Source organism: Schistocerca serialis, chromosome 8 (genome assembly GCF_023864345.2).
Source record: "Schistocerca serialis cubense isolate TAMUIC-IGC-003099 chromosome 8, iqSchSeri2.2, whole genome shotgun sequence".
Classification (NCBI taxonomy): Eukaryota; Metazoa; Arthropoda; class Insecta; order Orthoptera; family Acrididae; genus Schistocerca; species Schistocerca serialis.
The window spans coordinates 346,709,156-346,723,139 of NC_064645.1; the positions used below are offsets into that span (position 1 = coordinate 346,709,156).

The 13,984-nt window shown below is 46.6% G+C and overlaps 1 protein-coding gene across 1 annotated transcript in view; it reads left to right on the forward strand.

The window, feature by feature from the left end:
- Nucleotides 1-13,984, forward strand: part of LOC126417013 (uncharacterized) — a 311,463-nt gene that overhangs the window by 238,737 nt on the left and 58,742 nt on the right. Inside the window, exon 7 of the mRNA XM_050084902.1 lies at nucleotides 5,630-5,832. Coding sequence (XP_049940859.1) covers nucleotides 5,630-5,832 — 203 coding nt within the window. The remainder of the gene's footprint in view (nucleotides 1-5,629; nucleotides 5,833-13,984) is intronic.

A 13,984-nucleotide genomic window follows, 5' to 3' on the forward strand; every position in this document is an offset into this window, starting at 1 on the left:
GGGTTTCTGACTAAAACTACAGTTTTATTCCTCACGTCTACAAACTTGCAGCCCTCTGCTGCTAGATGGATCCGAATTGTAGCGCGTAATACGCCCGCGTGTAACGTAATATGTCGATGCGCGAGAATCAACGCTCTATAATAGAGTTTCCAATTCGAAAAGTTCTTCCACTCATGGAGCATTCTCTCTCTGACCATGAAAATGCCAGACCACACACGTCTGCTGCGATATCTTCAATAATCTGACGCCTTGACTTCGCTGTCATCAATCATCCACGCCAGTGAGGCGCCGAAAGTGATAGTCAAATGAAGTAATTAGCAAAATTACGCCTGTCGGCATTTATTTTCTTAAAACCCACCGTACTGTATCGACTAGGTCCCCATCCTATTTTCGTCTGTTTCCAAAACTCATAGAAGACCTTCGAGGAATTAACTTTGATAGTGATGAAGCGGTGTGAGCAGAAGTGAGGTTGCGGCTCCGTCAACCGAGACCAACATTGTATAGCGATGGCATCAAAAAACTGGTCTCTCGTTGGGGGAAATGTGTTCGTCACTAGGGTGACCATGAAGAATAAAGAGGGAGAATGTTAATAACGTTTGTTTTATTTAAAAATCGTTCAGAGTTTTCAAAAACATTCGTAGGCATTATTTCTCAGCGCATCCTCGTGTTTACTCCTGTCAGAGGCCGTACGACGGATGATGATAATATAAACTGAAAGCATATACAGGGCAGCAGACACATGTACGAAGTTACAAGTCATACCTCGACTGCAGTTCTGTGATGTGAGATTGTTGCTGCAACTTTTGTACAGTTAATTAGTTGCATCACTTTTGAAAATTTACTCTTTAGTCAAAATGGAAATGCCGTGTGTCTAGGGCCTCCCTCCGGGTAGACCGTTCGCCTGGTGCAAGTCTTTCGAGTTGACGCCACTTCAGCGACTGGCGTGCCGATGGGGATCAAATGATGATGATAAGGACAGCACAACACCCAGTCCCTGAGCGGAGAAAATCTCCGACCGAGCCGGGAATCGACCCCGGGTCGTTAGGCATGACATTCCGTCGCGCTGACCACTCAGCTACCAGGGGCGGACTCTGTAGTAGAAGAAACCTTTTAACGTTTATGGCGTGTAAATGTAATTTTTTATTACGAAACGGATTCGCATTTTCCAAATTTGAATTAATGTCAGTTGTTTGCGACACACGGAAATCTGTGTCGGAACGGGACTCGAACCCAGATTTCACGCTTATCGCGAGCGGTCGCCTTAACGACTTCGGCCTCCAGGACCGATCCACACGTCACGGAGTCCGCAACATTTACGCTTGCACATTTCATGATTCCCGTCGATGCATGGATCAGTATTGATAGTTACAATACGTGTGTTTGTACAGTGTCTGTATTTTCACATTACGTTATATTACACATCAAGAATTTGTTTTGGAAGTATGTTTCCAGGCATTGTATTCACATGTTCCCGCCATGTGTTTCTGTATAGGTCTATTTTCATGGGCGTGGAACTGATTTGTAATTCATTTATAACGCATTCATTTCTGAAGTTACCTTCTCCGGTGCAACCTGTAACACTGCGGAGAATTCTGAGGATCCTGTTATAGGTTTCACTGTCGAAGTCTAGTGCTATGTCACAGCCATGGGTTTCGTTATTGTATTATTTACTATGATTTTCGATGTTGTAGGCGATTTTCTCTTAAATGTCATAACTTTTGTTTTATTAGAGCAGATAGTCACGCTTTCTCAACAACCCAACAAATCAAGACGAAAAATTTCGCTCTGAAGATTATCTCCATTTTCTTGAACTATTATCTGATCGGAGTATGTTATTAAAGAGGAAATTCTAAGGTTTGTATCATTCTCATCTTGTCTATGAAGCTATTACTCATCGTTCAACCCTAGTAGTATCTTTCTTTTGACTTCGAAGGAATCATATCGTTGTTGAACGTAAGCGGCAGAGTTTGTAGAAGTGTCACATTTGAAAACAGGAAACATAACCCCAGTTATATTTTCTCTAAAAAAAAAAAAAAAAAAAAAAAGACAGCTGACTATCACCTAAAGACAGCGCTGAGCCTCAGATTCGACCATACCAATTTTACTTAGCAATACAAATTAGCGCTGCAGAAAGTGTTACGCTGGTTGGACTAAACGCGTTGCACTTGTCGAATGGAAAAGAATGAGCAGCATAATTGGCTATGAAATTCGTCTAGCTTTAAACGTACGTTGTGGCTGAAAAATAAGAGTGTTTCTTTCCCCACGCGCGAGTGTTGGTTGAGCGTCCTTTCAGGGAGAATAAATCGTTGTCAGAAGTCCTGAAATATGTCTGTGGAGCCAGCAGCTCAGAGGCGTTGACTGACGGCTTGCGTCAGCGGGGGCGTACGAATGGCGGCGCTGAATTCGCCGCCTCGTCGCCGCATCCGTGGCCGTACTGCGCGCAGCAGTCTCGAATAGATCACAATGTGTGAAGGTCGGCAGGCGCGCCGACTGCGAGCAGGTCGGCTCGCAAAGATCAAAGACCGCCCCGCGACCTTTGGCTCGCTCAACGCCGACAAAGAGCACCTATAGGCTATAGCGCAGCACGGCCTCTTCCGGGCGCCCACGGTAATTCTTTTCTTGTCCGGCGATCCAAGCTACACGTATTTGGCCGCTCTTATTTTCACTTACACCGTGGGAGGAAACAGTATTAACCGTGCACCAGTGCTGAAAGAGGTCACACGCATAGTGGCAGTGGTAGAACAGCGGAGAGTCACACAGCACGAAAAGGATGGGATGTCCGCAACGAAGTGATGTCGAATACGGCAGTCCGTAAGTATCCGCGAGAGGTGGTGGTAGGAGGGGGACAAGAGGGGGCACTTGCCACCTGTCCCCCCCCTCCCCCCCTCCCCCACGGAATCTGTAGTATATGGTTTTCTTTCATAACAAAATTCTCATACACTTCTAGAAGTGATTGGATAACGAACAATTCCGTGAATTATAATAATTTTCTGGTGTCGCCTATAAACTTTAGAACTTGAAGCACGACGTCTCGAAGCCGACCAACTCATTTGTATAAAAAATGGCAATTTTAGAGTCTTACCCGTCACCCCGTATAAATTCCTGCGTACACCCGTGCGGTAGCACTTTAAAAGAAAGCAAGACCTACAAGGGCGTGTTGAAACGCGATGCCTCAGAATTTTTTTATGTGAAAACTCTGAAAGCTTTAGAAATAAAATAGACGTTATTGACATTCTACATCTTTATTCTTCATATCTACATATTTCTTTCTGAGCATAGTCACCCTGGAAACACATTTCTTGCAACGAGAGACCAGTTTGGGGTACCATCACTGTAGAATGACTCGGTTGTCCGAGGCACAATCTCACCTTTGCTTCTACCACTTCATCACTATAAGAGAGAAGTTCTCGGAGTTATTCTTTAAGTTTTGGAAACAGATGAAAATCGGATGGAGCGAAGTCAGGACTGTATGGAGGACGACAGAGCACCCGATGCGTCGGACTGTTGCAGATATCGCAGCGCTCGGACGTAGTTTGGCACTGTCATGGCGCAGAAGAGGGTGGCTCCGTGTGTGGACCCGTCGACATAGTGACGCTACACACCACCATGTTAAACGCTACAATTCGGATGCCTCTAGCAGCAGACGGCTGCAAATATGTGGACACGGATAACAAAGATTTACAGTCTTAACAATGTTTGGATTTTTTTGAAAAAATCAGCACACCGTAGTACATTTTACGATGGAAAGTGATATACACTCCTGGAAATGGAAAAAAGAACACGTTGACACCGGTGTGTCAGACCCACCATACTTGCTCCGGACACTGCGAGAGGGCTGTACAAGCAATGATCACACGCACGGCACAGCGGACACACCAGGAACCGCGGTGTTGGCCGTCGAATGGCGCTAGCTGCGCAGCATTTGTGCACCGCCGCCGTCAGTGTCAGCCAGTTTGCCGTGGCATACGGAGCTCCATCGCAGTCTTTAACACTGGTAGCATGCCGCGACAGCGTGGGCGTGAACCGTATGTGCAGTTGACGGACTTTGAGCGAGGGCGTATAGTGGGCATGCGGGAGGCCGGGTGGACGTACCGCCGAATTGCTCAACACGTGGGGCGTGAGGTCTCCACAGTACATCGATGTTGTCGCCAGTGGTCGGCGGAAGGTGCACGTGCCCGTCGACCTGGGACCGGACCGCAGCGACGCACGGATGCACGCCAAGACCGTAGGATCCTACGCAGTGCCGTAGGGGACCGCACCGCCACTTCCCAGCAAATTAGGGACACTGTTTCTCCTGGGGTATCGGCGAGGACCATTCGCAACCGTCTCCATGAAGCTGGGCTACGGTCCCGCACACCGTTAGGCCGTCTTCCGCTCACGCCCCAACATCGTGCAGCCCGCCTCCAGTGGTTTCGCGACAGGCGTGAATGGAGGGACGCATGGAGACGTGTCGTCTTCAGCGATGAGAGTCGCTTCTGCCTTGGTGCCAATGATGGTCGTATGCGTGTTTGGCGCCGTGCAGGTGAGCGCCACAATCAGGACTGCATACGACCGAGGCACACAGGGCCAACACCCGGCATCATGGTGTGGGGAGCGATATCCTACACTGGCCGTACACCACTGGTGATCGTCGAGGGGACACTGAATAGTGCACGGTACATCCAAACCGTCATCGAACCCATCGTTCTACCATTCCTAAACCGGCAAGGGAACTTCCTGTTCCAACAGGACAATGCACGTCCGCATGTATCCCGTGCCACCCAACGTGCTCTAGAAGGTGTAAGTCAACTACCCTGGCCAGCAAGATCTCCGCATCTGTCCCCCATTGAGCATGTTTGGGACTGGATGAAGCGTCGTCTCACGCGGTCTGCACGTCCAGCACGAACGCTGGTCCAACTGAGGCGCCAGGTGGAAATGGCATGGCAAGCCGTTCCACAGGACTACATCCAGCACCTCTACGATCGTCTCCATGGGAGAATAGCAGCCTGCATTGCTGCGAAAGGTGGATATACACTGTACCAGTGCCGATATTGTGCATGCTCTGTTGCCTGTGTCTATGTGCCTATGGTTCTGTCAGTGTGATCATGTGATGTATCTGACCCCAGGAATGTGTCAATAAAGTTTCCCCTTCCTGGGACAATGAATTCACGGTGTTCTTATTTCAATTTCCAGGAGTGTACTTTGTAAATTATAGAATTACAAAGATCCGCTATTAAAATAAAAAATTACAGAAATTGTATCTGTTGCTTCCTTCCACCCAGTTCAGTAGCTAGAAAAATTTTATTGAAGGTGGGACAACACAACAGGTCAAGTTCTTTCTGCTTTCACGAAAAGATTTTGAAGATGTCACGAATTACCTTAAATGGAAATGAGCTGTTTCTTTTAATATTGTACACTGGATAAGATTCTGATTTTAATTTTTGATACAGAGGTATGTCTGTGTAGTAGTTATTTTAAAAGGAAAGGCAACAGATGTCTGAAAGGTGGCGCAGCTGGCGCGTGACAGGGGGAGGGGTATAAAATAATATTTCGCTCACGTGAACCGACCCCGTGTGGGTTGCAGTAGTTACGCAGGGATAGAGTATCGTGTAGAGGCAGCGCGCTGACGGGCGGCGTCGTCGTGTTGCAGCACGGAGCACCTGACGGCGCAGCACTGCGGCTCTGCGCGCACCAGCGCCACGGCGTCGCTGGCGTCGAGTCGCGAGTCGAGCGCGGCGTCGCCTCCCGCCCCGCTGCGCGTCGTCATGCTGGGCGCCGCCGGCGTCGGCAAGTCGTCGCTCGTGTCGCAGTTCATGACCTCCGAGTACCTGCACGCCTACGACACCTCGCTCGGTGAGTGACCTGCACACTGCTCACAATGGCGAGGCCTGTTCATCCATTGTACCCATCCCAATCGAAGAACGAACATGTTGTAAATCGACGTCGGTGACGGATTTCTTTTTTATTTATTTGATAGTCTTTTTCCCGCAGCTTCGCCCGCACGCGCGTTTGACACATGTATCGCGGACGTTTCCTCCTCCTCGCTCTCTGTCCTCCTATCTCTCTGCCCTCATCCTGTCAACTCTACATCTCCTCCTTTCCACTTCGTCTCTCAATCTTCTCCATCCCCTTCGTCCACCAGCTCTTTCCCTCTGTCCATATCTTCTTCCCCCTTTTCTCGGTCCACCGCATCCTTCCATTGACTAACTACACAGTACACCTCCTCCCCCCATCTCTCTGCTCAGCCGTGCCCATCTGCGCATATAGCGCTTGCAAAGTAGATCGATAAGAGAGGCTGTTGCTGCTTCCACACACCACACGTGTCGTGCACGGCGGCCTAGACATTGGGGGCTGATAAACCGTTTATTGCTCTTGACGTGTAGGCTGCATTTCAAGTTAAGGCGGAAGGCAGGTCGATATTATTCCCACGCAATCTACCTGTTACGTTGAGCAGTCTTTACACGTGGCTGGAGAACACATTTTTGCTCATATCTCCACTATTATTGCGTCTAGGAGGTTATAAACCCTACACTGCTAGTATTCGATAAGCCTACTATTTTCGCCCTACCCCCATGAACCATGGACCTTGCCGTTGGTGGGGAGGGTTGTGTGCCTCAGCGATACAGATGGCCGTACCGTAGGTGCAACCACAACGGAGGGGTATCTGTTGAGAGACCAGACAAACGTGTGGTTCCTGAAGAGGGGCAGCAGCCTTTTAAGTAGTTGCAGGGGCAACAGTCTGGATGATTGACTGATCTGGCCTTGCAACACTAACCAAAACGGCCTTGCTGTGCTGGTACTGCGAACGGCTGAAAGCAAGGGCAAACTACAGCCGTAATTTTTCCCGAGGGCATGCAGCTTTACTGCTAGCTATGTATGGAAGTGAAACATGGACGATAAATAGTTTGGACAAGAAAATAGAAGCTTTCGAAATGTGGTGCTACAGAAGAATGCTGAAGATTAGATGGGTATATCACATAACTAATGAGGAGGTATTAATTAGAACTGGGGAGAAGAGGAGTTTGTGGCACAACTTGACCAGAAGAAGGGATCGGTTGGTAGGACATGTGCTGAGGCATCAAGGGATCACCAATTTAGTACTGGACGGCAGCGTGGAGGGTAAAAATCGTAGAGGGAGACCAAGAGATGAATACGCTAAGCAGATTCAGAAGGATGTAGGCTGCAGTAGGTACTGGGAGATGAAGAAGCTTGCACAGGATAGAGTAGCATGGAGAGCTGCATCAAACCAGGACTGAAGACAACAACAACTATTTTTGCGTCAAATTTGGTTGAAATCGATACAGTTGTTTTGGAGGAGGTCCAGACATACACACACAGGCACACTGGCTTTATATACAGGGTGTTCATTTTAACTGAAGACATTCAAATATCTCAAAAACTACGCATCGGATCAAAAAAGTTATAATTCCAAATTTTTAGCCTCGGAGGGGGACATCCAACGATAACACACACGCCCCCCCCCCCCTCCCCCCTGCGCCCCACCCCATACGTGGATGGCATGGAGCAGCTTTAAAATGTTCAGTAAGCTCCACCATTTTTTATTGCAGATTACGATTCTAAGGCAAAATCTATATACGATTTGTCTAAAGCATTTTCTTCGTTACGCCACAGTCGGCTCTGTAATCGGAGGAACAGAAATGGGTACAAAATCGTAATTTACAACACGCTACTCAATGACCCTTCGATATCCAATGGCGCGTGGAAACACCATTCTCAAAGTTTTATCCCTCCATCGTATCGAACAGGGCAACATCCTACAGTAGTACCGGCAGTTCCTGTTCCAAAGACGTTCGCCACTTGCGTCCACTCGACGTGCCGTCGACAAAATACGGACCAAAGAGTTGGTTCCCCATAATGCCGCTCCATCCGTTAACCGATCAAGGACGTTGATGGTCACCTTGCCGTAACCAGTGGGGATTGTCTACACTCCAGTAATGCATGTTATGCCGCTTAATGCTACCTCGTTTTGTGAATGTAGACTCATCGGAAAATAGTAATTCAGCAAAGAACATGGGGGTTGTTTGCATTAGTTAACGTGCCCATTCACAAAACACTACCTGGTTATGGAAATCAGTGGAATGAAGTCCTTGATGCAGTAGTGTGACAATACTACCTATGGACATACCGGACTTGAAGTGTATTATCTGAGCGCTTATCCGTGGGTTGTGGTGCACTGCCGCTAGTACCGCTATTTCTTTAATTTCTCTTGTAATACGTTTGCTTCGTTTACTTTTGCCGGTCTGTACACTACCATCAGACGTATAGGCGTTCACGACGTTCAAAGGAACGAACGAGAGCGAGCTTTCTCTGGAAAACCCTCGGCATACAAGGTAATAGCAGCCGCAACACTTCTCCTACATTCTCCATAAATCAGGAACATGTCAATTTTTTCTTCTGCGGTTACAACATTCAACGTCCACTTGCACGCCTTTTCTCAAAATAACAGGTAGGTGTGCCGGCAATAAACACTGCGCAAGTATTGTAATGTTTAGAGCTCCTGTCTGTTCTACGTCAGCACGATACGTGAGCTCCGATCGCAGTGTACTGCCTCTTATGATACGGCCACGGCGGCGCGTCGAGTAGTCCCCTGTTCGATATGTCGCAGGAATACAACGTTGCGAATTGGATTTCCAATTAGAAACTGTGAAATACTGGCCTATGCTACCCTCGCAGCATGGAGGTGGGTTCCGGCGTGTCATTGGATATTGAAGGAACACTGAGTAGCATGTTCCCATTTCTACTCCTTCGACTACAGAGCCATCTTGGCGAAACTAAGAAAATGATTCAGACAAAACGTATGTAGATTTTGCCATAGAATCGTAATCTGCAATAAGAAACGGTGGTTCCCATTGAAGATTTCAAAGTTGCCCCCACCACCCACGCACGGGGTGGGGTGGCGGGTCGGGTGCGCTATCATTGGATGTGCCCCTCCGAGACAAACAATTTGGAATTGTAACTTTTTTTGATCCGATGTGTAGTTTTCGATATATTTCATTCTCTTTAGTTAAAATGAACACCCCGTATGTAGAGACTTAAAAAAAAAACTCCTACTTCTCGAAGTATCATTTGAAACCTATGCCTTCAATTATTTGTTGGATATATTCCAGTTTTTTCCCCTCTATAGTTCTTACTCTTTACAGTTCCCGCAAGTAACCTGGAAGTTCCCTGATGTCGAAGTATCATTTGAAACCCATGTCCTCAATTATTTGTCGGATATATTCCAATCTTTTTTTTTTCCCCTCTATAGTTCTTACTCTGTACAGTTCCCGCAAGTAACGTGGAAGTTCCCTGATGTCTCATCACATGTCTTATCATCCTGTTCCATACTTTCCTTTCTTCACCCTTTCTGCAGAGAACCTCGTCATCCTATACCACCACATCTTAATAATGCAGTGCTCCAAGTGTACATTCTGAGAAATTTCAGCTCTTATTAAGGCCTAGTTTCATATTAGTACACTTGTTTTCCGCAGGAGTGCTCACTCTTTGACTGCGCTAGTCTGATTTTTACGACCTTCTTGTTCCGTCCACGACGTGTTATTTTGCTTCTGCTGTAGCAGAATTCCTTCGCCTGCTCTCGTGTGCTGATTTCCCACAGTGCCGCCGTCTATCCTATCAGTTTATTATAGGCTTCAGTCGTCAAGGCACATTTGCTGATCTATTCATCTTGATACACTGCAACACATCAGCTTCATCCCCATGTATGGTTGGCTTATCATTAAAAATTTATTTATTTAATGTGGCCAGATAAAAAGCCACCAGGTTCCCCTTTATATCTAACCAGGCATTCTGCGTATCTTACATTACATATTTCACAACAAGCATTTGCTGAGTCACGTACAATAGTTACAAATTAATGTAGTGGAGAAAAACACGAGTATAGATTGTTCATGAGACGTACAGCAATAAAGACAAATTATAAGAAGGTAGATTTAATCTACGAGCGCTAGCAGCAATGGATATGATAGGAAATGTGGAAGAAAAAGAGAAAGAGGAGTGTGACAAAACACAATTAATGAAAATGGATGAAGACATTAAGGAGTGATGAGAGATAGAAGGGTACCTCAGAGAAGCTGTGAGCTGTATTGTTTGACGTAGGAAAATTGATAGTGCATGTCAGTTTTTGGGGAAACGTTATATGGATGACAGGAGGAGGCATTTCAGCTTCTTGAAAGCAACAGAGCATCTGAACTGCGCGCAGAGAAGAGAGTTGCTTGTTCCAGAGAGCGACGGCAGCAGTAGAGGAGTTTGCGAATGTTTTTGTTTCGTGGATGTGCAAAGGTCAGATCTTGTGTTCCCATTATGATGAGATGACAGGAACTATCTCAGATGGAAGGTACTGAGGACCCGATGAAAGAGAGACAGTATAGTAGTGACGTATCTTGTCTGGGGTGGGGTGAAATACTGGCGCGGTCAAATAAACGGATGTTGCAGATACAAGCTTTCGTGGTAGTTCTAAAGTCTAGTCTCCTCACTACTCGTGCCACGTTGAACTACATCGCAGGGCTGACGTTCGATAAGGAGTGACTGCACAAGTATACGTTTCACACACTGTCGAAATATGTCCCTAAACTTTTTAAAGGTGCAGAGGCAAGTACCGACAGTTGTTTCTGCGTAATTGAGGGGCTCGTGTAAAGTTACACCCAAGAGCTTCACTGTCTTGGGCTACGGTACTGGAATAATATCGAGGGGAATAGCAAGCAATTGGTCACAGAATTCAGAACTAATTAATGTCCATTAAAATTACTTGAAACTTTTTAGCATTTATTTTAAGTTACAGGTTGGTGCCCATCTTACCACTGAAGATAGATCAATACTACGCTCGTCCAGATCATTCACCTACACGATCACAGTACTGATATCATCAGATCTGACATCAGCATCTGCATCTGCATGTCTACTCTGAAATTCACAGTTAATTGTCTGGTAGAGGATTAATCGAAGCGCATTCAAGCTATTTCTCTATCATTCCAATCTCTAAGAGCGCCCGGGAAAAACGAGCACTTACATCCTCTCTTGCGAGTTCTGATTTAGCTCATTTTATTACAATGGTCATTTCTCCCTATATAAGTGGTCGCCAACAAAATGTTTTCGTATTCAGGGGAAAAAGTTAGTCACTGAAATTTCGTTAAAAGATCCTGCCTTGTCGAAAAAAGCCTTTATTTTAATGATTGCCAACCCAACTCGCGTACGATGTCAATGAGATTAGCGCTCTCTCTCTCTCTCTCTCTCTCTCTCTCTCTCTCTCTCTCTCTCTCTCTCTTTCTCTCTCTCCCTCCCTCCCTCGCTCCATTCCTCTTCCCTGTTTCTCAATAATACAAAACGATCTGCCATTCTTTGAATCTTTGTGATATCCTCCGCCAATCCTATGTGATGTGGACCTTACACCGCGCAGCAATGCTCCAGAAGAGGACAAGCGTACTGTAGGCAGTCTCTTTAGTAGACCTGCTGCATCTTCTAAGTGTTCTGCCAATAAATCGTAGTCTTTGATTAGCTTTCCCCACGAAATTATGTATGTCATCGTTTTAACTTACTTGTACTTGTAATATCCAATTATTTAGTTGGATGTTCAAAATGTTCAAATGTGTGTGAAATCTTATGGGACTTAACTGCTAAGGTCATCAGTCCCTAAGCTTACACAATACTTAACCTAAATTATCCTAATGACAAACACACTCACCCATGCCCGAGGGAGGACTCGAACCGCCGCAGGGAGCAGCCGCACAGTCCACGACTGCAGCGCCCCAGACCGCTCGGCTAATCTCGCGCGGCATTTAGTTGGATTCACAGCATTTAGAATTATGTGATTTATCATGTAATCGAAATTTAGCGGATTCCTTTTAGTACTCGTGTTTATGAGTTCACACGTTTCATTATTTAAATTTAGTTATCACTTTCCGGATATTTCATCGAGCGAGCGGTTGCATGTGGTTGCTAAGTATGGAGCTGTTGTGTTAGCATAACTGGCACCCAATCTGAACTGGAGGACTTCCCTTCTTAAGTGATTTAAGTTATTACCTACACTGAGGATATCTGCTTGGGAGTTACTCATGTTGGTATCTGTTCTTGATTCTACTTGTGGAACATTTACTTGGGTGAAGCTAGAAGTCGCCGACATAGAAATGATATTTGCTCTACGATACTAAGTGGTGGTGAGGGGGGTGCAGATGAATACCCACGAATGTATACGTGAGTAATAAATAATGAATTGTAAACTACCATAGGTTGTGATATCTCTCGACGGACATTATGTGTGCCCTTATGATAAACAGTCGTGCGTAAAGACTGTGCTATGTCTGTAGCCGATACAACGACAATGCGTCAGCAATTCCCCTTATCGACTCGTCCCGGTGGTTCTTGGAGCACGTCAGACGGCCTCTCCAGAAAAGCTGCACGGGACACACAGCGTAGAGTCAGAGTGAGATAAGAGAAGTCGTCGTTACGGGGAGCCACTCGTTGCCAGAGTCCGTGACTGCGCGTGCAACGACGCTTCGGGCAAATAGTGATCGCGGGCGGCTGCTGCCTTGTTAGCGGGTGGGCACCGTACAGCCCGGCGTGGCAGGGCTCACTCTCGCACCAGGCGTCCAGCACTCGGAAGCAAGGTCACGCTGGAATCTGCATATTAGAAGGAAAAGGACGTAAATGTAGAGACGATTGTACACATCACGTAGGGCCCATACGTATTACAAAAACGAATGGACGTAAATATGAATGCATGTACCGGTATGACTGCTGGATCGATTTCAACAAAACTTGGTACTCAAGTCACTGTCTGGGAAGAATCGTTGTGGGGGCGAGAACAAGGGAGAATAGGGGGTGGGGGGGGGGGGGGGGGGAGCGAAGAAGCATTGTAGCCGACGACACGCAAATACCTGCACCTTTTTCATCCAGTACTTGAGAATGAGAGCATTTAGTGACTTGCAACAAACTTTACATATCATTTCAAACCATTACGAAACGTTTTCACTCTGACAACCCCCACAAAACGATGGAAGGAAAAAGCTTATCACTCACTACAGTTACCCTGTTCATGCTATAAAACTACCGTATGAACCGTGACGTTTTAGTTCATTACTTCTTTAGTACGAATTGTATCCGCGACGCATTTTGCAGACAGTAGTCAAATACATCAGTGAATGTACCTACAAGAATACATCGGTGTACACACACACACACACACACACACACACACACACACACTGAAGAGCCAAAGAAACTGGTACACCTGCCTAATATCGCGTAGGGCTCCCGCGAGCACGCAGAAGTGCTGCTACACGACATGTAATGGACTCGACTAATGTCTGAAGTAGTGCTGGAGAGAATTGACACCATGAATCTTGCAGGGCTGTCCATAGATCCCTAAGAGTATGAGGGGGTGGAGATCTCTTCTGAACAGCACGTTGCAAGGCATCACAAATATGCTTACTAATTTTCAAGTCTGGGAAGTTTGGTAGCCAACAGAAGTCTTTAAACTCAGAAGAGTGTTCCTGGAGCCACTCTTTAGCAATTCTGGACGTCTGGAATTGCCCAAGTCCGTCGGAAGCGCAATGGACATGAATGGATGCAGGTGAACGGACAGGATGCTTACATACATGTCACCTGTCAGAATCGTATCTAGATGTATCAGGGGTCCCATTTCACTCCAACTGCAGACGTCCCACACCATTACCCGAGCTCCTATTAGCTTGAACAGTCCCCTGCAGACATGCAGGGTCTATGGATTCATGAGGTTGTCTTCATACCCGTACTCGTCCATCCCCTCGATACAATTTGAAACGAATCGCGTCTGACCAGGCGAGGCGTAAAGCTTTGCGGCGTGCGGTCATCAAGGGTACATGAGTGGGCTTTCGGCTTTGAAAACCGGTATCGATTATGTTTCGTGTAATGGTTCGCACGCTGACACTTGTTGATGGCCCAGCATTGAAGTCTGCAGCAGTTTGCGGAAGGGATGCACTTCTGTCACGCTGAACGATTCTCTTCATTCGTC